This window comes from Pan troglodytes, chromosome 1, assembly GCF_028858775.2.
Source record: "Pan troglodytes isolate AG18354 chromosome 1, NHGRI_mPanTro3-v2.0_pri, whole genome shotgun sequence".
In the NCBI taxonomy this organism is placed as follows: domain Eukaryota; kingdom Metazoa; phylum Chordata; class Mammalia; order Primates; family Hominidae; genus Pan; species Pan troglodytes.
Genome location: NC_072398.2, coordinates 184,743,383 through 184,766,548, shown reverse-complemented (window position 1 = coordinate 184,766,548; position 23,166 = coordinate 184,743,383). Strand labels below are relative to the sequence as shown.

General features: G+C 47.7%; 2 protein-coding genes across 5 annotated transcripts in view; one reads left to right on the top strand and one right to left on the bottom strand.

Moving 5' to 3' along the window:
* POMGNT1 (protein O-linked mannose N-acetylglucosaminyltransferase 1 (beta 1,2-)) overlaps positions 1-23,166 on the bottom strand; it is a 32,433-nt gene that overhangs the window by 8,907 nt on the left and 360 nt on the right. For 3 of the 4 annotated variants that reach the window (XR_010146741.1, XM_054666525.1, XM_001160396.6), the window contains exon 1: positions 123-256. Coding sequence is in view for 3 of the 4 variants with exons in the window: in XM_054666525.1 (XP_054522500.1) it covers positions 123-242 (120 nt within the window). In the remaining variant the exon portion in view is untranslated. Of the gene's footprint in view, positions 1-122; positions 293-22,195; positions 22,268-23,166 lie in introns of those variants that run through there. The other variant, XM_016962165.3, reaches the window with a different exon arrangement.
* Positions 5,768-22,822, top strand: LURAP1 (leucine rich adaptor protein 1). Its single transcript, XM_001138722.8, has 2 exons — positions 5,768-6,090; positions 22,190-22,822. Exons 1-2 carry the CDS (start codon positions 5,893-5,895, stop codon positions 22,709-22,711), a joined length of 720 nt encoding a protein of 239 aa, XP_001138722.2. The 5' UTR covers positions 5,768-5,892; the 3' UTR covers positions 22,712-22,822.

Sequence of the window (23,166 nt, the reverse complement as noted above, 5' to 3'; positions counted from 1 at the left end):
CTCTAGGAACCTGCTGCCCCTTTCCCACTGGGGCTGGCCAACAGGGGTCCCAGTGCCTGATTTAGGTGGGGAGGAAGCTGGGAGGGAGCGCTCGGTGGGGAGGGTTTGGGACATCTCTATACCTGACAGAATCTCCGCAGGGCCCGCTGGTTTGTCAGTTTATACTTCCAGGTAAGGTACCAGCTCCGCTTCTTCCGAGCCCCAAAGGGCTTGATGAGGGGGCTGGGCTTCCAGTCGTCCATACCGGATTGGCGGGTCACCAATGTCCTGGCCAGCCCATGACTTCAGGAATCTGAAGGGACCAAAGGGCCACATGGGGTAAGATGCTCCTCCCAAAGTCTGATGCCTTCTGGGGAGATGAGGGAGGACCTCCCAGCAACTCTTCCCTGCAAGCACCCATACTGTGTGACATGGGGAAAGTGGCTCAACTTCTCTGGGCTGGCAGGAAACCCTTCAGTGGGGTTGGATCACCTGGAAATTCCCTGAGACTGGAGTAACTCTCTGAATCAAGGCTGTCCAAGGGTGGAGGCCAAATAATCGGCTCAAAGTTCATTAGCCCCTACAAGGACCAAGTTCCAGGCCTTCCCAAGGCTGTGGTGAGCAAAGAGCGACCTCTCCTGCCCCAGTCTTCAACCCTCGTCCCATCCTATTTGCCCCAGCTTCTCTCCTCCTCCCAGGGCCCGGAGCCGCCCGAGGGCTCAGGAGACCTGCACCGGCAGCGCTACCCGTTCCGGACACCCACGCGGAGGCACTCACGGCTTAGGGGCCCCGGGCCCCGCTCGGGCCCCCGCTAGGGCCCTCACTGCTCGGCCCGGCTCGCCGCGGCCTCCGCCTCCTCCATGCCGCTTGCGGCCCCGCCCCGGCCTGGCCCGCCCCCCCGCTTCCGCCGCCGCCGCCGCCGCTGCCGCGGGGTGAGAGGGCGACGGGCGGTGCTTAGGGCGGCGGCGGCGGCGGCGGCGGCAGTGGCAGCGGCGTCGGGGTGTCAGCAGCCAGCGAGTAAGGCGAATGCTCAGACCGTGCTAGGCAGCTTCGCAGCCCGGCTGGCTGGTGGGGCTGCCTGCACGAGAGCAGCCCGCTCCCCAGCACCGCCGATGGCAAGCCCGACTCCAGTCAGAGGCCTAGCACCTTGGACCAGATCACAGGGCACGCCAGGGTCAGAGGGGCTGCAACCCTTGGACACAGCGCACACACCACCCGCCCCATACCCGTCCTGGGCAAGGCCGTTACCTGGTCCTGGGGCATGCACAGCTATTGGAGGCCAAGAGAGATTAAAATCCAGGTTCTGTCACTGTTCTAAGCACCTTACTGATGATGTTTAATTCCACAACAACCCCAGGAGGTAGGCGCTATTATCATTATTATTGTTTTTTTTTTAATTGAGACGGAGTCTCGCTCTGTCGCCCAGGCTGGAGTGCAGTGGCACCATCTCGGCTCGCTGCAACCTCCGCCTTCTGGGTTCAAGCGATTCTCCTGCCTCAGCCTCCTGAGTAGCTGGGACTACGGTCGTGCGCCACCACACCCAGCTAATTTTTATATTTTTAGTAGAGACGGGGTTTCATCATGTTGGCCAGGCTGGTCTCGAACTTCTGACCTCAAGTGATCCGCCCGCCTTGGCCTCCCAAAGTGCTGGGATTATGGGCAGTGAGCCACCGTGCTGGCTATAGGCGCTATTACTATCCCTGTCGCAGATAAAGAAATAAGACCTAATATCACAAAGCTAGGAGAGGTGGAATTGAAACTCAGCCTAGCTCCAGATTCTGCTCTTAACCACTGCACTCTGCTGGCAACAATACATAAGAATTGCCAGGTTTAAATAACATCATACATAGAAAGCAGTTAGCTTAACACAACGGTTCTCAAACTTTAGCTTGCGTCAGAATCACCTGGAGGACTTCTTAAAACAGAGGTGCTGGGCCCCATCCCTAGAGTTTTAGATTCAGTGGTTTGGGGCAGGGTGGGATTTTGCATTCCTAAGAAGTTTCTAGGTGATGTTGATGCTTGTTTGAAGTGGATAGCCATAGAACAGTTTTAGGCAGGGGAGCAATATAATCCAATTTCTGTTTTAAGAGAACCTTTACTTTTTTTGTGGAGAATGGGTTGGAAGCAGACAGAGGAAGCCAGAAAACCAGTTAGATTTTTTTGAGCTTTCTGTATTCCATCTGCTTCCTGAATGGTGGGGTAATATCCCCCAAAATGAAATGTTAACAGTACTTGTCTTAGGAGTTAAAGAAATAGATGATTTTTCCTAGTAAGTATGTATAAGAATGGAAGAAAACCCAACACATTTTATTACATTTGAAAAGATGTCCCGGCTGGGCACCATGACTCACGCCTGTAATCCCAGCAGTTTGGGAGGCCGAGGTGGGCTGGTCAGTTGAGGTCAGGAGTTTGAGACCAGCCTGCCCAACACGGTGAAACCCCGTCTCTACTAAAAATACAAAAGTTAGCTGGGCGTGGTGACAGGCGCCTATAATCCTAGCTACTCAGGAGGCTGAAGCAGGAGAATCGCTTGAACCTGGGAGACAGAAGTTGCAGTTGAGATTGCACCACTGCACTCCAGCCTGAGTGACAGAGCAAGACTCCGTCTCAAAAAATAAAAAAATAAAAATAAATAATTAAATAATTAAAAGATGTCCCTCAGGGTTCCTTCCTGACCCTCTTTTCTCCTCAAACTGACTCTTCATGGATGATCTCATTCTCTTATGACCTCTGTTACCAATCTAGATGCCCAAACTGACATTGGCAGTTCTAACCTCTTTCCTGAGCTCCAGGCTGCCTGATGTCCAGCAGGACATCTTCACAGGCCCCTCTAACGCAACAGCACAACTTCTGGCATCATTTCCTTTCACTCCTAGATTTCCTGTGGGTTCCCCTCCTCAGTGAACTGCACCAGGCCAAACAGCTGGGAGTCACCCTTGACTCCTTGTCTATCTCCAGTGACCAGTCCAGGTATGTCTTGCTCACCATTGTATTCTCTACACCACACACAAAGGCTGGCACATAGTAAGATCTCCGTAACATTTGTTGAAATCATTCATTTGTATTTTTTAACAAATTTTTATTGAATGCCACTATAAATGAATGTAACCAGTCACCTAGTCCTGTCAGTCTTACCTCCTAAAGAGCCTTCCATTCTAGTCTAATTCTTCTTTGACCTCACAATCAGCCCCAGTGCAGGCCATTTCAGTTTCTTGCTTTCCAGCCAGTCTCATTGACTCTAGATTTTTACTCCTCCTATCCTTTTCTCCTTGCAAAATCCAGAGTGATTTTTTTTAAGGCAAATGTTGCCGGGTTCGGTGGCTCATGCCTGTAATCCCAGCACTTTGGGAGGCCAAGGCAGGTGGATCACCTGAGGCGGGTGGATCCGCCTGGCCAACATGGTGAAACCCCGTCTCTACTAAAAATACAAGAATTAGCTGGGTGTTGTGGCAGGTGCCTGTAATTCCAGTTACTCGGGAGGCTGAGGCAGGAGAATGGCTTGAACCTGGGAGGCAGAAGTTGCAATGAGCCAAGATGGTGCCACTGCACTCCAGCCTGGGCAACAGAGCCAGACTCTGTCTCAAAAAAAAAAAAGACAAATGTTTTGTCTATCTCTAACTTAAAACCCTTCCATGGATCAAAAAGTACCAAGGAAAATGATGTTACTTAAAATTATAAAGGTAGGCCAGGCATGGTGGCTCATGCCTGTAATCCCAGCACTTTGGGAGGCTAAGGTGGGAGGATTGCTTGAGGCCAGGAGTTCAAGACCAGCCTGGGCAACATAGCGAGACTCTAGCTAAATTAAAAAAAAAAATTAATTACAAAGGTAACCTTAGATGAACTAAAAAGAGTGATAGAAATATGTAGTGCCAGGCCGGGTGCAGTGGCTCACACCTGTAATCCCAGCACTTTGGGAGGCTGAGGCAGGCAGATCACAAGGTCAAGAGTTCGAGACCAGCCTGACCAACATGGTGAAACCCCCGTCTCTACTAAAAATACAAAAATTAGTCGGGCATGGTGGCACGTGTCTGTAATCCCAGCTACTCAGGAGGCCGAGGCAGGAGAATCGCTTGAACCCAGGAGGGCAGGTTGCAGTGAGTCAAGATCGTGCCACTGCACTCCAGCCTGGGCGACAGAGTGAGACTCCATCTCAAAAAAAAAAAAAAAAAAGAAAAAAGAAAGAAAAGAAAAGAAATATATATTGCCAATGGGGGAAAGGAACTACAGAGTGTGAGTTAAACCCATATATCCATATTTATCTGAATAGGACAATAAACAGCAGATGAATGTTTAAAATTGAGAAGTAGTGTGGCTGGGCATGGTGGCATACTCCTGTAGTCACAGCTGCTTGGGAGGCAGGAGGATTGCTTGAGCCCAGGAGTTTGAGTCCAGCCTGGGCAATGTAGGAAGACCCTGTCTCTAAAAAAGAAAAAAAAGTAGTGGTAGGATTTACAATAAGAAGATAGTTACTCCTACCCTACCCTTTCACACCTCTAGGCCCACTCCCAATTGGCAACCACTTTTAGTTAACTCTAAACAATAACGTTATGGGTATGAACACCAAAAGAAAAAAAAAAACTAAAAGTTATTTTTTGCCAATTGGGAGTGGGCCTAGAGGTGTGAAAGGGTAGGGCAGGGGTAACTATCTTCTCATTGTAAATCCTTCTGCAACCATGGGCTGGAATTACTTGAATTAAAAGCCTAAACAAACCAGAGTTTTCATGGCTGTTCATTACCTGTTAAATAAAACCCAAACATCTCAGAACCATTTTCTGTAACCTTGTTACTCAAAGTGTGGTCCCTTATTACTTGAAGTGTGGACCAGCAGCATGGCCATCACCTGGGAGCTTATTAGAAATGCAGGATCTTGGCTGGGTGCAGTGGCTCACACCTGTAATCCCAGCACTTTGGGAGGCCGAGGCAGGCGGATCACTTGAAGTCAGGAGTTCGAGACCAGCCTGGCCAACATGGTGAAACCCTGTCTCTACTAAAAATACAAAAATATTAGCTGGGCATGGTGGCGCATGCCTGTAATCCCAGCTACTCAGGAGGCAGAGGCAGGAGAATTGCTTGAACCCAGGGAGGCAGAGGTTTGCAGTGAGCCAAGATCGCGCCACCACGCTCCATCCTGGGCAACAGAGCGAGACTCTGTCTCAAAAAAAAAAAAAAAAAAAAAAAAAAAAAAAGCAGGATCTCAAGCCCCACCCCAGATTTACAAAATCAGAACCTGCATTTTAACAAGATCCGCAGATAATTCATAGGCACAGTCAAGCTTAAGGAGCATCTTGCTTGTGAACCCAACGTGGACCTCTTCAGCTTCAGTACTGGTTGCCCTTTTCTACTCCGTTAGTCTGAATTCTAGCCCCGGGGGGAGGGGGGGGGGGTGGTGGTGGTGGTGGTGGTGGTGGTGGTGGTGTGTGTGTGTGTGTGTGTGTGTGTGTGTGTGTAGCTAAAATCCAGTCATCGTTTTAGACCCAATTCCTCTGCTCCAGGAAGACTTCCAAGCCCTCTGCAGCTCTCTGTTACCACTGTTCCTTAAACTCCCACATCTCTGACTGAAGCTGCTTAGACTTCATTCTGCAAACATGTATTGGGCGCCTGCTGTGTGCCTGGCTGGATTCAGTGCCAGGGTGGGGCGAAGGCGCTGAGGTCTCCGAGTGCTCTTTCAGGTCCAACTCCAGAATCGCCCAGCCCCACGCAATCCAGGGCCAGAGGTTGTGTGCGCAGCACTCGAATACATCCACAGACGGTGCTGCGCGGCTTTTCTGAGTGTTACGGCGCCCTCCTCCCGCCCCCGCGCCGCGCAGGCGGGGACCCACCGGTTTTGCTCCGCTTTAGCAGCGGCGAAGGGAGGACCCCCGGGAGCCGGTCCCCGGCGTCCGGTTGCCCAGCCCTTTTCAGGCGTGGGCCCGCATGGAGGGGACCGTGGAGTCCCAGACGCCTGACCTGCGGGATGTGGAGGGTAAGGTGGGCAGGAAGACCCCTGAAGGGCTGCTCCGCGGGCTGCGAGGCGAGTGTGAGCTGGGAACCTCTGGCGCCCTGCTGCTCCCAGGGGCGCCTAGCACCGGCCACGACTTGGGGGACAAGATCATGGCGCTGAAGATGGAGCTGGTGAGTGCAGAATCCATGGGCCAAGGGGACGAGTCCCTAGTGTAGGGCCGGGAGGGACGAACTCATGCTCCCAGAGTTAAGCTGGAGAGGAGGTAGTTAAAACTCTCCACCTAACTGCTCAGAATCCCTCCCAGATCAATCCGTAAACGCTGGGGTGGAGATGGAGTGACGTCCATTACTTGTCCCCCAAGAGTGAGTGGGGTGTTGATGGTCCTGAGGACTTGGGGTGGGAGCAGTGGGTTTTGGAAGTTATTCCTGCCAAATAATTGGGAGGAGAGAGATGAGGACTGGGAAGTACTGAGAACCCAACGCAGCACAAATTCCCCCCGCCTGTATGGGCCACCTATTCCCCGCCAGTCCCCGTTGTAAGGCAACCGGTTTTTTCTCCTTCTGCTAACCGGGAAAGGGTTTAAGTTCCTGTGAGGCCGCAGTGTTCCGCACAGAAAAGATGTGGGTAAAGGGGCCTATCTGCTGAAAACTACCTGGACCAGGGGCACTGAAAACCTTCTCCGTTTCCTCTACATCCCCCAGCCCTACTTAAAATAATGGAAAGTTCCTAGACCCATAGCAGGGACAGAGAGTAGCAGCACCACTGGTGCTGATTCCCTCGCCTCAGACTCAGTCTCCTCCCAGCCAGTCCCCCAGGTAAACTGGATATTTGGATCTCATCTGTACATTCTTGGGGAGAAGAGGAAACAGCAACCCTCCCCTTTCTCTATTGCTGCTGGTCTAGATTCAGAGCCAAAAGGGCAGCCGAGGCCCTGGCAGGTTCCCCAGGGCCCTGATTCCGGTGAAGTGGGTGATTTACACCTGCCACTACTTTGCAGCCAGTTCTGGGGAACTGAGGAATTGCCATCGGCTTCCTGGCTCACAACCAGGAGCCCACAGTGAGTACGTCAGCTAATAAGTCTTCCTGTGTGCCCAGCCTGTGCCAAGCTGGTCTGTGAAGGAGCAGGGGAAGGAAGTCATGGGGGCTCTGAGACCAGCCAGGGCTCCGATGCCTGAGCTGAGAGGCTGGGAAGAGAGTCTGGTGGGCGGAGCAGTCAGGAAAGGCCCCCTGGGAGAAGGACTTGAATGCCAAGTGTGCACTTGGCCTTGAAGGTTGGAGGTGAGTGCCCAATTCTCCAGAGCAAGGCTGTGACTGTACCCACCTAAGCGGGGGCTTGCCTTTGCCTCACTGTACAGACTTTAGCTCAAGGCCTAGTAAGAGCCTATCTAGACTGTCTAGTTGCTTTGAAAACTAACTTTCACCCAGTGCATGTGCCAGGCAGCTTGCTGAGCACTTTACATGATGCTCTCTTCATCTCCACAGTAACCCTGTTAAGTAAGTGATATTTTATAGATGAAGAAACTGAGGCACAGGGTGGGCATGGTGGCTCACACCTGTAATCCCAGCACTTTGGGAGGCCGAGGCAGGCAGATCGCTTGAGCCCAGGAGTTTGAGACCAGCCTAGGCAACAAAGCAAGACCCTGTCTCTACAAAAAATACAAAAATTAGATGGGTGTTGTGGTGTGTGCCTGTAGTCCTAGCTACTCTGGAGGCAGAGGCAGGAGGATCACTTGAGCCCAGGAAGAGGAGGTTGCAGTGAGCTGAAATCGCACCACTGCACTCCAGCCTGGGTGACAGAGCTCAGAGCTTGACCCTGTCTCAAAAAAAGAAGGGGAAGAAGGGGAGGAAGGGAGGCAGGGAGGGAGGCAGGAGAAAAGAAAGAAAACAGAGGCACAGGGAGTTTAATAACTGCCCAACATCACGCAAAAAGCAGGGCCATGATTTGAACCCAGATCATCTGACTGCACTTTGCATCTTTACTTTGAGACCTGCTTTGTGCCAGATAGTCTGAACATTTTATGTCATTGAAATGAGAAAACTGGTCATCATTTCTCCCATCTTACAGATAAAACGTGCTTGCAGATTCTGAACTCACATAGGGAGTCAGTGGAAGAGCCACGCCCAGTCTCTCTGGCTCTCTTTTCTGCCTTGGTGGAAACTATCTGTAAACTTTAAGGGGCTGCATTTAACTTTTGATTTTGTCTCTCTGTATTCTTGACCCAGCTTGCCTGGGGCCTGAGGCTGCCCGAGAAAGGGCACAAGGGAGGGAGCCTTCTGGGGCCAGAATGAGGAGAGATCCCCATCCTATTTTTTCTCCTTCCTCAGGCCAGGATGTTATTAATATTAATCTCTTCTTGTGCTCTGCCCTGCCTACTGGGTTGCACCCAGGAAGGACAAGGGGTGGGGCAAGGGGTTTCCCTTCGGGCTACTGAAGGCAGGACTGGTTCAAGCCCTCTAAGGACTGTCCTTCAATTGTTCCTCTCCCAGCTCTCCTTGTACAAAGGGGGAAGGCCTACCCTTGAGGCCAAGGTCAGTCCTGCCTCTAGGCCTCGTCCCTCCTGCTTTCTTCCTCTACCCTCCATTCAAAGGTTGAGTGAACAAGCCAGACTGGGATATGTGGGAATGGGAAACAGTGGCAACTTCTTCTTAGTTCTCCCACCCAAAGAATTGTTGCTATGACAACCCACCTCCACAGTGGCAGTTTGAGAAAAAGCTTTAGGCAAGGAAGAATGCACGGGTTCAAGTCTTGGCTCTGCTTCTGAAACGTTTTGTGGTCTTGAGCAGCACTCTGTCTCTCTCCTGGCCTCAGTTTTTCCTCCTTTTGGTGGAGGGGGTAGAGGGAGATGGGGACTGTGGAACCAGATGATTGTAAGAACCTTTGTAGTAACAATATTCTGATAGTCCCTGCTCTGGGAGCTCGGACTGGGATTTCCAGGCTTTTACCCTGGGGCCTGATTTGGATTGAGCAATGAGGAAACCATACAGGACCCCAGCGCTGGGCAGAGAGTCTGGTATGTAGATGTTAAGGAGAGGAGTAGGGAGCCTGAATCTCCTTGGAAGGAGAATTGGGTTTGGAGTCGCCTCTGAGGCTGCATCTCTCCTGAGCTGTTTATCCTATACTCTATTTTCTTCAAGAGATGGTGTGAAAAGAGTGTTTCTTTTTCTGGCAAGAAAACCTTGCTTTCTTCTATTCTGGGAATGATGCTGTCACAGTCAGGGAATCCCACTGCCACAGGATTATAGAATCTGCTCTCAGATTTATTTCCCAGCAACACACTACAACCCAGACCCCTGAATCCTGGGAACCATCAAAGGGGTCAAGGATAGTAAAGGCAAGAGAATCGCAGAACTGAATGTGACCTCCTTAGCCCTGGGCCGAGCACCAGAAATGGATTGGGCAGGATCTGCTCTCAGGGAGCTCACAGTCCAGTTAGGGAAGGAGGAGACAGAAGAACATTTCTAGTACAGGATGATAAGTGCTGGTAGAACCCAGGAAGGGCCTCCTGGAAGAGTCTTCACTGTAGAGTGATGTGGTTGGGTTTGTGCTCTAGAAAGGCGACTTCAAATTGGAAGGAGGCACAGGCTGTTTCCTCTGCTTGAAATGCTTCTCTCCACCTCTTTGTCTGGCTGAGTCCTTCCATTTTTTTTTTTTTTTTTTGACACAGGGTTTCACTCCTATCACCCAGGCTGGAGTGCAATGGTACAATGTCAGTTCACTGCAACCTCTGCCTTCCAAGCTCAAGCGGTTCTCCTGCCTCAGCTTCCTGAGTAGCTGGGACTATGGGCATGTGCCACCACACCTAGCTAGCTTTTGTATTTTTAGTAGAGACGGGATTTTGCCATGTTGGCCAGGCTGGTTTCGAAGTCCTGACCTCAAGTGATCTTCTGCCTCAGCCTCCCAAAGTGCTGGGATTACAGGTGTGAGCCACTGCGCCCATCCTAGCTGAGTCCTTCTTAACCTTAAATTTTCAGCTCATGTCCCTTATCCTAGGAAGCATTTCCTGACCTGGTTAGGTTATGGCCCTGTAGGTATCTACAGTCCTCTGTATAGCAGTTGTTTCCCCTAGCGTTTGCCACACTGAACTTTTCTTTTTTTCTTTCTTTCTTTCTTTTTTTTTTTTTGAGATGGAGTCTCGCTCTGTCGCCCAGGCTGGAGTGCAGTGGTGCGATCTCGGCTCACTGCAAGCTCCGCCTCCTGGGTTCAGCCCATTCTCCTGCCTCAGCCTCCCGAGTAGCTGGGACTACAGGCACCTGCAACCACGCCCAGCTAATTTTTTGTATTTTTAGTAGAGACGGGGTTTCACCATGTTAGCCAGGATGGTCTTGATCTCCTGAGCTCGTGATCCGCCCACCTCGGCCTCCCAAAGTGCTGGGATTACAGGCATGAGCCACCGCGCCAGGCCTGAACTTTTCATTTTTAAATTATTTATTTATTATCATTATTTTTTTTGACACGGAGTTTCGTTCTTGGCGTCCAGGCTGGAGTGCAATGGCGTGATCTCGGCTCACTGCAACCTCTGCCTCCCGGGTTCAAGCGATTCTCCTGCCTCAGCCTCCTGAGTAGCTGGGATTACAGGCACCCGCCTAATTAATTTTTGTATTTTTAGTAGAGATGGGGTTTCACCACGTTGGCCAGGCTGGTCTTGAACTCCTGACCTCAAGTGATCTGCCTGCTTTGGCCTCCCAAAGTGCTGGGATTACAGGTGTGAGCCACCCTACCAGTCTTATTTGTTTTTTTAATAGAGACAGAGTCTTGCTATGTTGCCCAGGCCAGTCTCAAACTCCTGGCCTCAAGCAGTCCGTTTGTGTCAGCCTCCCAAAGTTCTGGGATTGCAGGCTGAGCCACAATGCCAAGCCAACCACACTGAATTTTAAGTGCTTGCTTCATTGTCTTATCTTACCCACTAGATTATGAACCCTCTGAAGGTAAGAAATGATGCCTTTTCTTTCTTCATCGAACATAGTGCCACACCAATAAGAAACAATAAATATTGGTTCCATAACTGAGTGGATTAATTCCATCTCGAGGAAGGGCAAGGAAGACTTCCTCGAGGAGGTGACATTTGAGCTGGGGCTTGAAGAATGAATAAAGTCAGTGGGAATTCCAGTTCAAGATACCAGATTGAGGGCCGGGCACGGTGGCTTATGCCTGTAATCCCAGCATTTTGGGAGGCCGAGGCGGGCGGATCACCTGAGGTCAGGAGTTCGAGACCAGCCTGACCAACATGGTGAAACCCCATCTCTACTAAAAATACAAAAATTAGCTGGACGTGGTGGTGCACCTGTAATCCCAGCTACTTGGGAAGCTGAGGCAGGAAAATCGCTTGAACCCTGGAGGTGGAGGTTGAAATGAGCCAAGATCGTGCCACTGCTCTCCAGCCTGGACGACTGTGCAAAACTCTGTCTCAAAAAGAGAAAAATAAATAAATAAAATGAATAAAAGGCACGAAGCCGTTATGACAATGAGAATAAGAAACAAGGTAATAGGAACAAAATTTTGGAAACTGAAATTCAGAAGGAAGAGTGGTAACTAACTCAGACCTAAAAAATGCTCAGTCCCAAGCCAGCAGTGGGGAAAGCTGAAAAGCAACACTTTTTTATTTTGGGGGGGATAGAGTTTTGCTCTTGTTGCCCAGGCTGGAGTGCAATGGTGCAATCTTGGCTCACCGCAACCTCCGCCTCCTGGATTCAAGCAATTCTCCTGCCTCAGCTTCCCAAGTAGCTGAGATTACAGGCATGTGACACCATGCCCAGCTAATTTTGTATTTTTCATAGAGATGGGGTTGCTCCATGTTGGTCAGGCTGGTCTCGAACTCCCGAACTCAGGTGATCCATCCGCCTCGGCCTCCCAAAGTGCTGGGATTACAGAGCCACCGCCCCCTGCCAAAGCAACACATTTTATACTGCAAAAACCCTTAAAGGTCTTAGGGGTTGGAAGCACCAGGTATTTCTGGAACTGGGGGCACAAGTGGGGCTGAAAACAAAAGGGCTGGTTGAATGTTTAAAAGTCATATTCTAAGATCCCCTCCCTAACTGTGCAACCAGGTGCCAGCTAATTCTTTATCTAGCAGAAGACTGGAGATGTAAGTTTTGTTGTTGTTGTTGTTGTTTTCTTTTTTTTTTCTTTTTTTTTTTTTTTGAGATGGAGTCTCACTCTGTTGCCCAGGCTAGAGTGCAGTGGCCCAATCTCAGCTCACTGCAGCCTCAGCCTCCCGAGTAGCTGGGATTACATGCACCCGCCACCACACAGCTAATTTTTGTATTTTTAGTAGAGACGGGGTTTTGCCATGTTGGCCAAGCTGGTCTTGAACTCCTGACCTCGGGTAATCCACTTGCCTCAGCCTCCCAAAGTGCTGGGATTACAAGCATGAGCCACCGTGCCCGGCTGTAGATGTAAATTTTGGAAAGAGGAAGGAAGGGAGGGATGGAGGGAGGCAGAAAGGAAGGAAAGGAGGGAGGGGAAAACAGCAGGACAAGTGTTTTTAGTATGAGGAGCTTTGTTTAATGTATTTAGTTTGGTCATGGACTAGGACAGTTGTCTTCACTGTTCATATATTTGTCTCCAGGATGAAATAGTCGAAGATAATCTCCTTTATCAAGTTAATAGTCTGTACAGTCTGATATTGCAGTTATTTATGTTCATCTCCCCTTATTGAGACTGCAAGCTTCTATTAAGCAGGAACAATTTCTCCATTATCTTTGTAATTATTAGCAAATCCATGTACCCAATAGTCATTTGTTCAATTGAATTAGAGTTGTGATATTCTTCCAAAAACACAAATAATTTCAGGTATAAAATTTTTTTCTATGCTTTTGCCATAGTGTTTAGAAAACCCTAAACTCTGTGTGTGTTTTTTTTTAATTTTTTCACTTAATGCAACACAACAATAATCATTAACACAGAAGACCCCAAAATATATGAGGATTTCTTCCCACCAGCAAGCAAGCAATCAGTTCTGCAGCAGATACCAGCTGGGTGTCTACTAATTTAATTTCAACTCTGTCTACCTGGAGACAGTGTCACATCCCACAGGTTGAGGGCTCAGTCCCCAAGACTGTCCCCCTCTTCAGACACTAGTCGTAAATCTGGGCCTCCTGACCTTCTGACCAACCAGCTTCAAATTGGGGTTCCTATGACCCCCTCCTTGGGTTTGATTGGTTTGCTGGTGTGGCTCACAGAACTCAGGGAAACACATTTACTGGTTTATTATAAGGATATTACAAAGGATATAGATGAAGAGATGCATGGGGCAAGGCATACGGGAAGGGGTGCGGAACTTCTGTGCTCTCCCTGGGTGCACCACCCTCCATCTATTCAGCTACTTGGAAGCTCTCTGAATCCTGTTGTGGGGACCTTTTTTTATTTTTTGAGACAAGGTCTGGTTCTGTTGCCCAGGCTGGAGTACAGTGGCTCAATCACAGCTCACTGCAGCCTGTACTTCTCTGGCTCAAGCAATCCTCCCAGTTCAGCCTCCTAAGTAGCTGGGACTACAGGTGTGCAATACCACACTCACCTAATTTTTTTTTGTTTTTTTGGTAGAGACAGGGTTTCCCTGTGTTGCCCAGGCTGGTCTTGAACTCCTGGGATCAAGCGATCCTCCCACCTCAGTCCCCTAGAGTGTTGGGATTACAGGCTTAAGCCACTGTGCCTGGTCCTTTGGGCCTTTTAAAGAGACTTTATTGGTTGTCCACGATTGAAACATGGACAACCATATCAAAATGTTATTGGACAAAAAGGGTCTGATCAAAACCCAGCAAAGCCTGTCTGTTTAGATTCTTACTGGCCCCTCTCTGCGGCATTCCTTCCTCCAGGGTATGAGTCAGGACCTTCTCTGGAATGAGGGTCTTATGACCCACAATCAGATTAGAGTTCTACTCTGGGAAGGTGAGAGGAGAGCAGGAGAAGGTCAGAAAGAGACTGTTTCCTGAAGCCTACTTCTGAGTGCCCCAGCATTATAACAAAAACTGTAACAATGGCTATGGGGCTTATGAGCCAAAAACTGGATGAAAACCTGCACACATACATACACACACACACAGTAATATCACAACTAGTAAATAAGTCGACCATAGTAATATGTAGAGCCAAATAGCCTACCATTTATTGATTTACAGTATTATACTTGTCAGATGGTATGCTATGCATGTTAATAAGTTCCTTCGATGTCTCATGACAAACCTTTAGATAGTACCTCGTATTATAATAAAGAAATGAAGGTTTAAAGAAATCAATTTTAATTTCATATGGCTCATTAATGGCAAAACTGGAACTCAAATCTAGGTCCATTTAATTCCAGTGTCTAATTTTCTCAATGTACAAATATATATATATATATATTTTTGAGACGGAGTCTTGCTCTGTTGCCCAAGCTGGAGTGCAGTGGTGTAATCTTGGCTCACTACAACCTCTGCCTCGGTTCAAGTGATTGTCCTGCCTCAGCCTCCTGAGTAGCTGGGCTTACAGGCGTGCGCCACAACGCCTGGCCAATTTTTGTATTTTTATTAGAGACGGGGTTTCACCATGTTGGCCAGGCTGGTCTCAAATTCCTGGTCTCAGGTGATCTTCACACCTCGACCTCCCAAAGTGCCGGGATTACAGGAGTGAGCTACCGCACCTGGCCTCAATGTACAAATATTAATACATGGTCTTACTCCGGTTTATCATAGATGTGAATAAAGCAGTTATTTCCTGAATAATTCAATAAACATTTTTCAAATACAAAAAACATTTACTGTGTTTGTGTGACCTGCGGGATTTGACCTGTATATGTAAATACACATACACACATAATGACGTTTTGGTCAATGTCAGACCATGTATAACATAAACAACCATGTAAATTTTTTTTTTTTTTTTTTTTTTGAGACGGAGTCTTGCTATGTCACCCAGGCTGGAGTGCAGTGGTACGATCTCAGCTCACTGCAAGCTCCCCCTCCCGGGTTCATGCCATTCTCCTGCCTCAGCCTCCCCAGCAGCTGGGACTACAGGCGTACGCCGCCACGCCCAGCGAATTTTTTTGTATTTTTAACAGAGACGGGGTTTCACCGTGTTAGCCAGGGCGGTCTTGATCTCCTGACCTCGTGATCCACCCGCCTTGGCCTCCCAAAGTGCTGGGATTACAGGCGTGAGCCACTGCACCCGGCCAAATTTTTTTTTTTTTTTTTGAGTCAGAGTCTCGCTCTGTCACCCAAGCTATAGTACAGTGGCACCATCTCCCCTCACTGTAACCTCTGCCTCCTGGGTTCAAGTGATTCTCCTGCCTGAGCCTCCCGAGTAGCTGGGATTACAGGCAAGAGCCACCATGCTTGGCTAATTTTTTATTTTATTTTATTTTATTTTTTTTTTGAGATGGAGTCTCGCTCTGTCGCCCAGGCTGGAGTGCAGTGGCGTGATCCCAGCTCACTGCAAGCGCCACCTCCCAAGTTCACACCATTCTCTTGCCTCAGCCTCCTGAGTAGCTGGGACTACAGGTGTCCACCACCACACCTGGCAAAAATTTTTTTTGTAATTTTTAGTAGAGACGGGGTTTCACCGTGTTAGCCAGGATGGTCTCGATCTCCTGACCTCTAGTGATCTGTCCTCCTCACTTTCCTAAAGTGCTGGGATTACCATATAAACATTTTGATCAATGATAGACTACGTATGTCAAATAAACATTTATCATGTGTGTATATATGCACATATATATAAATAAACATTTATTATGTGTATATAAGTGTGTACACATACACAAATATTTATATGATGTTTTGGTCATCATACGACCAAAACATATGATGTTTCAATGAACAGCATATACCATAGTGATTTCATAAGATTATAACACAGCATATACACAAATATGATATATGGCACTTGATATTGGCATAGCAGATCAAGTAGGGATTGATATTCAGTAATTGTGCTGGGACATTTTGTTTTCCATATTTTAAAAAGTATATAAATTTTTTAAAATGTCATCTAGTTTGTACATTTACCCTGTCATATTTGCACGGCAGTAAAACCTCCTGCTGGTGTATTTCTCTAAGCATATCCCCATTGTTACGTGACAAATGACTTTATATAGAGAGAATAGAACAGAAGGTCTCTAGATTAAAAGACACTGAGCATAGTTGAGGACAAGAGGGACTAAATAAAAATATACTAAATACGGCCAGGCACAATGGCTTACGCCTGTAATCACAGCACTTTGGGAGGCTGAGGTGAGGAGTTTGAGCCTGGGAGTTTGAGGCTACAGTGAGCTATGATCATGCCACTGCACTCCAGCCTGGACAACGTAGCGAGACTTTGTCTCTACAAAAACTTTAAAAAGTACTAAATATCATGAAATACCTCTCCAAGCCTTTACCCCTACTTGGCTCCTAGGATACTGACAGCCTTGCTTACATTATACTCTCTAGAGTGGTATAATATGGGGAATATGATTAACTCAAGAGAAAAAAAAAAGATACAGACTTTAGACCTCCAATTAAACAGCCCAATCAGATCATCCTGTAGTGAGGCTCAGAGTTGGCAAGCTTCATACATACACGGTTTCTAGTCATTGTAGAGATCCACTCTGAAGGGTGAGCAGGAGTTAAAGATCATAGACATCTGACCCTCTATATAGACCTAAATAAATAGGAAAAAGCAACTTGAGGCCGGGCATGGTGGCTCAGGCCTGTAATCCCAATACTTTGGAAGGCCGAGGCTGGATGATCACTTGAGGTCAGGAATTTGAGACCAGCCTGGCCAACATGATGAAACCCCATCCCTACTGAAAATACAAAAATTAGCTGGTCGTGGTAGCGGGCACCTGTAATCCCAGCTATTCAGAAGGTTGAGGCATGAGAATCGCTTGAACCTGGGAGGTAGAGGTTGCAGTGAGCCGAGATCGTGCCACTGCACTCCAGCCTGGGTGACAGAATGACATTCTGTCTCAAAAAGAAAAAAAAAAGGAAAAGAAAAAGCAACTTGAATGAAATGGAGATAATACAGAGAGATACGAACCTATAAAAATCATTAAGCATATCCTTAAAGAGATAAAAGATAATATTGTAGCCATGAACAAAAACAAGAAGGTGTAAAAAGGTAAACATTCAGAGAACTAGAAACAGCACTTGGAAATAAACACATCATGGCGGGGAAAAGAAAAAAGAAAAACCAAAGAGTTGATAATAGGCCAGGTGTGGTGGCTCATGCCTGTAATCCCAGCACTTGGGAGGCCAAGGCAGTGGATCACCTGAGGTCAGGAGTTCGATAGCAGCCTGACCAACATGGTGAAACCCCATCTCTACTAAAAATACAAAAATCAGCCAGATGTGGTGGCAGACACCTGCAATTCCAGTTACTTGGGAGCCTGAGTCATGAGAATCACTTGAACCCAAGAGGCAGAGGCTGCAGTGAGCCAAGATGTGCGCCATTGCACTCCAGCCTGGGGGACAAGAGTGAGACTCCATCTCAAAAAAAAAAAAAAAAAAAAAAAAGAGGAGTTGATAAAGTTGAAATATTTCAGAAACTAGAGCAAGTATAGAAATAGATGTGACTGGGTGCTGTGGCTCACGCCTGTAATCCCAGCACTTTGAGAGGCCAAGGCAGGTGGATCACGAGGTCAGGAGATTGAGACCATCCTGGCTAACATGGTGAAACCCTGTCTGTACTAGAGATACAAGAAATTAGCCGGGTGTGGTGGTGGGCACCTGTAGTCCCAGCTGCTTGGGAGGCTGAGGCAGGAGAATGGCGTGAACCTGGGAGGTGGAGCTTGCAGTGAGCCAAGATCGCACCATTGCACTCTAGCCTTGGCGACACAACAAAACTCTGTCTCAAAAAAAAAAAAAAAAAAAAAAAAAGAGATGCAAGAGTGAAAAAAACAAAAACAAAAACATAGAGGATCATCAGTTCAGGACACCCTCTGTCCAAGTAATAAGATTCCCAGAAAGAACAGAAAAATACTGGAGGATAATCATCAAAGAAATAATCTTAAAAAATCTCCCAGAGCTGAAGAACGTCAGTTTCCAGATTGAAAAGGCCCATCAAGTGGCTAACTCAATAGATGAAAATAACCCACACCATGGCAAATTGCTGTAAAAACAGAACACTGGGAACAAAGAGAAGATCCTAAAAGCTTCCAGCAAGAATGGAAAAAGGGTCACATACAAAGGATCAGGGATTGGAATGGCATTAGATTTTTAAAGGCTAACACTGAAAATTAAAAGACATGGAGGCTGGGTGCCATGGCACATGCCTCTAATCCCAGCACTCTGGGAGGCCAAGATGGGCAGATCCCTTGAGCTCAGGAGTTTGAGACCAGCCTGGGCAACATAGTGAGACCCCATCTACAAAAAAAATTTAAAAATTAGCCAGGTGTAGGTACATGCCTGTAGTCCAGCTACTTAGGAGGCTGAGGCAGGAGGGTTGCTTGAGCTCAGGGGATCAAGGCTGTAGTCAGCCATGATTGTGCCACCACTGCACTCCAGCCTGGGCTATAGAGTAAGACCCTGTCTCAAAAATAAAATAAGACAATGGAACAATGCCTTAACCCCTGAGGAAGAATTATTTTCAACCTGGAATTCTATATCCAGCCAAACTATCAATAGTGTGAGGAAAGATTAATAACTTTTTAAAAATAATTTCAACTTTTATTTTATCTTTTTTGTGTGTGTGTGTGACGGAGTCTCGCTGTTGCCCAGGCTGGAGTGCAGTGGCGCGATCTCGGCTCACTGCAGGCTCCGCCCCCCAGGTTCACGCCATTCTCCTGCCTCAACCTCCCGAGTAGCTGAGACTACAGGCGCCCGCCACCTCGCCCGGCTAATTTTTTGAATTTTTAGTAGAGACGGGGTTTCACCGTGTTAGCCAGGATGGTCTCTATCTCCTGACCTCGTGATCCACCCGCCTCGGCCTCCCAAAGTGCTGGGATTACAGGCATGAGCCACCACGCTCGGCCCTATTTTATCTTATTTGAGAGAAATCTCATTCTGTCACCCAGGCTGGGTGCAGTGGCACCACCATGGATCACTGCAGCCTTGACCCCCCAGGCTCAAGCAATCCTCTCACCTCAGCCTCCCGAGGAGCTGGGTCTACAGGCACATACCACCACACCTGACTAATTTTTAAATTTTTTGTAGAGACAGTGTCTCACTCTGTTACCTAGGCTGGTCTCAAACTCCTAGACTCAAGTGATCCTCCTCTCTTGGCCTCTCCAAGTGCTGGAATTACAGGCAAGAGCCACCATGCCCAGCCCAACTTTTATTTTAGATTCGGAGGGCGGTACCTGCGCAGGTTTGTTACATGGGTATATCACATGATGCTGAGATTTGGGATACTGTTGAACCCATCACCCAAGAAGTGAGCATAGTACCCAACAAATAATTTTTCAATCCTTGCCCCCACGTCTCTCCCTCCTCCAACAGTCCCCAGTGTCTATCATTACCATCTTTATGTTCATATACCCAATGTTTAGCTCCCATTTATAAGTTAGAACATGCAGTATTTGGTTTTCTGCTCTTGCATTAATTCACTTAGGATTATAGCCTCCAGTTGCATACATGTTGCTGCAAAGGACATGATTTCATTATTTCTTATGGATGTGTAATAACATTTTAAAACATGCAAAGCTTCAATAAATTTACCTCTTATGCCAACTTTCTCAGGATGCTACTAGAGGGAAAGAACCATTCACCCAAATGAAGGAGTAAATGAAAAAAGAAGATATGGAATCTAAGAAACAAGGGATCCAGCTAAGGAAAGAGGCAAAGGAATTACCAAGATGATAATGGAGGGAGATCCCTGGAGGGCAATTGTGCAGCAAGGACAGATGGAAGCAGAGCAGAGGGCTCCTTAAGAGATGCCTCTCAGAAGATGGAATAGATAGAACGTGTCATGCATTCAAAAGCCTGGAGAGGGAAATTCAGAGAATTGAGGGAGTGTTTGAGGTTGACTTACTGATAACTACATAGCAAACTAGGCAATATAATAATAATAATAATTCTAAGGATAAAATGTTGTAAGAAATAAAAAGTAACTATAGTAAACTACATGGCTTAGCTGTGAAGAGCATTTCCAAATCCTAATAAAGTAAACACTGAGTAATTTTATTGCCTATTAGGAGGATGGAAGATGGGAAGGGTATCTGTATGGCAGGGGAGTGGGGAGTGGGATGAAAGTTAAATCCTGCCTGGGCATGGTGGTTCACGCCTTGTAATCCCGGCACTTTGGAAGTCCAAGGTGGGCAGATTATTTGAGGTCAGGAGTTTGAGACCAGCCTGGCTAACCTGGTGACGCCCTGTGTCTACTAAAAATACAAAAATTAGCCAGGCGTGGTAGGTGATACTTGTAATCCCAGCTACTCAGCAGGCTGAGGCAAGAGAATCGCTTGAACCCTGGTTGCAGTGAGCTAAGATGGCGCCATTGCACTCCAGCCTGGGCAACAAGAGAGAAACTCTGTCTCAAAAAAGAAAAAAGAAAGTTAAATCCCTAATCTTATATAGTGTGGGAAATCAATAGAAAATGCCTAAAATTTAAATACCAAGAAATAGCAATATAAATATGGAGATCAGGAGGTAAATACCAAAATAAACAGCTAAATAAATAATAATAGTTGTTTCTGGGAAGTAGGACCAGGATGGGAGAACTGTTCATGTTCATAATCTTGTGGAACTGTTTGCCTCTTTAATCTCTGTGCATCTGTTACTTTGATTAGAAATAAAACTGGGCTGGGTGTGGTGGCTCACACCTGTAATCCCAGCACTTTTGGAAGAATTGCTTTGAGCCTAGGAGTTTGAGACAAACCTGGGCAACAAGGTGAGACCTTGTCTCTACAAAAAATAAAATTAGCCAGGTGTGGTGCACGCCTGTGGTCTTAGCTCCTTGGGAGGCTGAGGTGGGAGAATCGCTTGAGACCAGGAGATGGAGGCTGTAGTGAGCCATGACTGTGCCACTGCACTCTAGCCTGAGTGACAGAACAAGACCCTGTCTCAAAAAATAATAATAAAAGTAAAACTAAATAAAACTAGTTTTAAAAAGTCATTTGTGGCAGCACCTTGGGTTCACAGAGCAGAATGCTAGAGGCGAAACTATAGAGATGGGCGAGAGCCACATGTTACAGGCTTTTGAATGCCAGTTGCTAAAATGTTTAGATTTCATTCTCTAAGAGGAGGGCGGAGTTCCCTGCTATTGTAGATGTTCGGATTCGGCACTCTCTAAGAGCAGTGCAATGCCTATAAATGCTCTTGAGCAGGGAGAGACAGGTTCAGACTTGTGCTTAGGGAAGGTAACAGTGCATCTGAGCTGGAACAGACGTTTGAGATTACCCTGTAAGTCAAATTTACTTCCAGTACAGACAGGTAGACTGGTGTGTACAGGCAAGAAGGCCTGAATGCCCAGCCAGTGGGATTCTGATCCTTCTAAGCTCTGGCCAACCCTTTCCCCTCTCGGTGGCTGCTACCAATGCCCTGAAAAGACTAGGGAACCAGGTTAGCTCTCTTTATTCCCCAGCTCCTGCCTCCTTTTGGCCCAATCTACTTCCTGATTAACACCCTATCTTGCTATTCTTTGTTTCTATGTCTTTCTGGTGAATATGGGCAAGCTCAGTAGTCAGTACCCTGTGGCTGGGCATGGTGGCTCATGCCTGTAATTCCAGCACTTTGGGAGGCTGAGGTGGGCGGATCACCTAAGGTCAAGGGTTTGAGACCAGCCTGACCAACATGGTGAAACCCGTCTCTACTAAAAATACAAAATTAGCTGGGTGTGGTGGTGCACGCCTGTAATCCCAGCTAATTGGGAGACTGAGGCAGGAGAATCGCTTGAACCCAGGAGGCGGAGGTTGCGGTGAGCCGAGATCGCGCCATTGCACTCCATCCTGGACAACAAGAGCGAAACTCCATCTCAAAAAAAAAAAAAAAAGGAAGTACCCTAAATATGAAGTTCAAAGCTTAGTAGGATTGGATTTTAATACTTAACATTTACTGAGACCTTCCTCTGTGCTAGGCACTGTGCTGAGTACTTAATAGACAGCATTTCAGAATCCTCACAGCTACCCTGTGAGGTAAGTGATTTAATCCTGTTTTACAAACAAAGAGACTGAGGCTCAAAGAAGATATGTCTAATCAGTGGTAGAGCTGAAATGTTAGGCAGCAGTCTGTCTGCTTCTGAAGCCTACACTGCAAGCTGTTATAATTCCATCCGTCTTAAAGTGAAACATGGTTGGCTGAACCACAAGGTAGTGGCCTGTGGAAACGCTGGGGAAACCCATGCCCCAGAACTGGGACTAATTCCTTCTCCCACTCCCCCAGGCTTACCTGCGAGCCATCGATGTGAAGATCCTGCAGCAGCTGGTGACCTTGAATGAGGGCATCGAGGCAGTGCGCTGGCTGTTGGAGGAGCGGGGGACGTTGACCAGTCATTGCAGCAGCCTCACCAGCAGTCAATATAGCCTGACAGGCGGGAGCCCAGGCCGCTCAAGGCGAGGCAGCTGGGACAGCCTGCCAGACACCAGCACCACCGACCGGCTGGACAGTGTCTCTATTGGCAGCTTCCTGGACACAGTGGCCCCCAGCGAGCTGGATGAACAGGGCCCACCTGGGGCTCCACGTTCCGAGATGGACTGGGCAAAAGTTATAGCTGGTGGAGAGAGGGCCAGGACTGAGGTGGATGTGGCAGCCACCAGGCTAGGGAGCTTGAGAGCTGTGTGGAAGCCCCCAGGGGAGAGGCTTCAAGGTGGACCACCTGAGTCACCAGAGGATGAGAGTGCCAAGCTGGGCTTCGAGGCCCACTGGTTCTGGGAGCAGTGCCAGGATGATGTGACCTTCTTGTAACAACTATTCCACCCTTTTGTAATCCTGTGGCTCTTTTATCCATTAGCTGTGGTCTCCCCCAAAATTGATTCTCCCTCAGTCTGAGACTAGGAAGAGGCTGCACTGAAATCAGTTACCATGGAAACCTGGCTCATCATTTCTCTAGTCCCTAGGGAGTCTCTGCCTTTATCCCTCAATTATTGGGTCCCTAGAGCTAGCTTGCTCTTTCTTTCTTTCTTTCTTTCTTTCTTTTTTTGAGACAGGGTCTTATGCTGTTACCCAAGCTAGAGAGCAGTGGCATGATCACAGCTCACTGCAGCCTTGACCTCCTGGGCTCAAGCGATCCTCCTATTTCAGCTTCCCCCATAGTTAGGACCACAGGCATGCACCACCATGCCCAGCTAATTGTTTAATTTTTTTTTTTTTTTTTTTTTTTTTTTTTTTTTTTTTTTTTTTGTAGAGATAGGGTTTCCCTG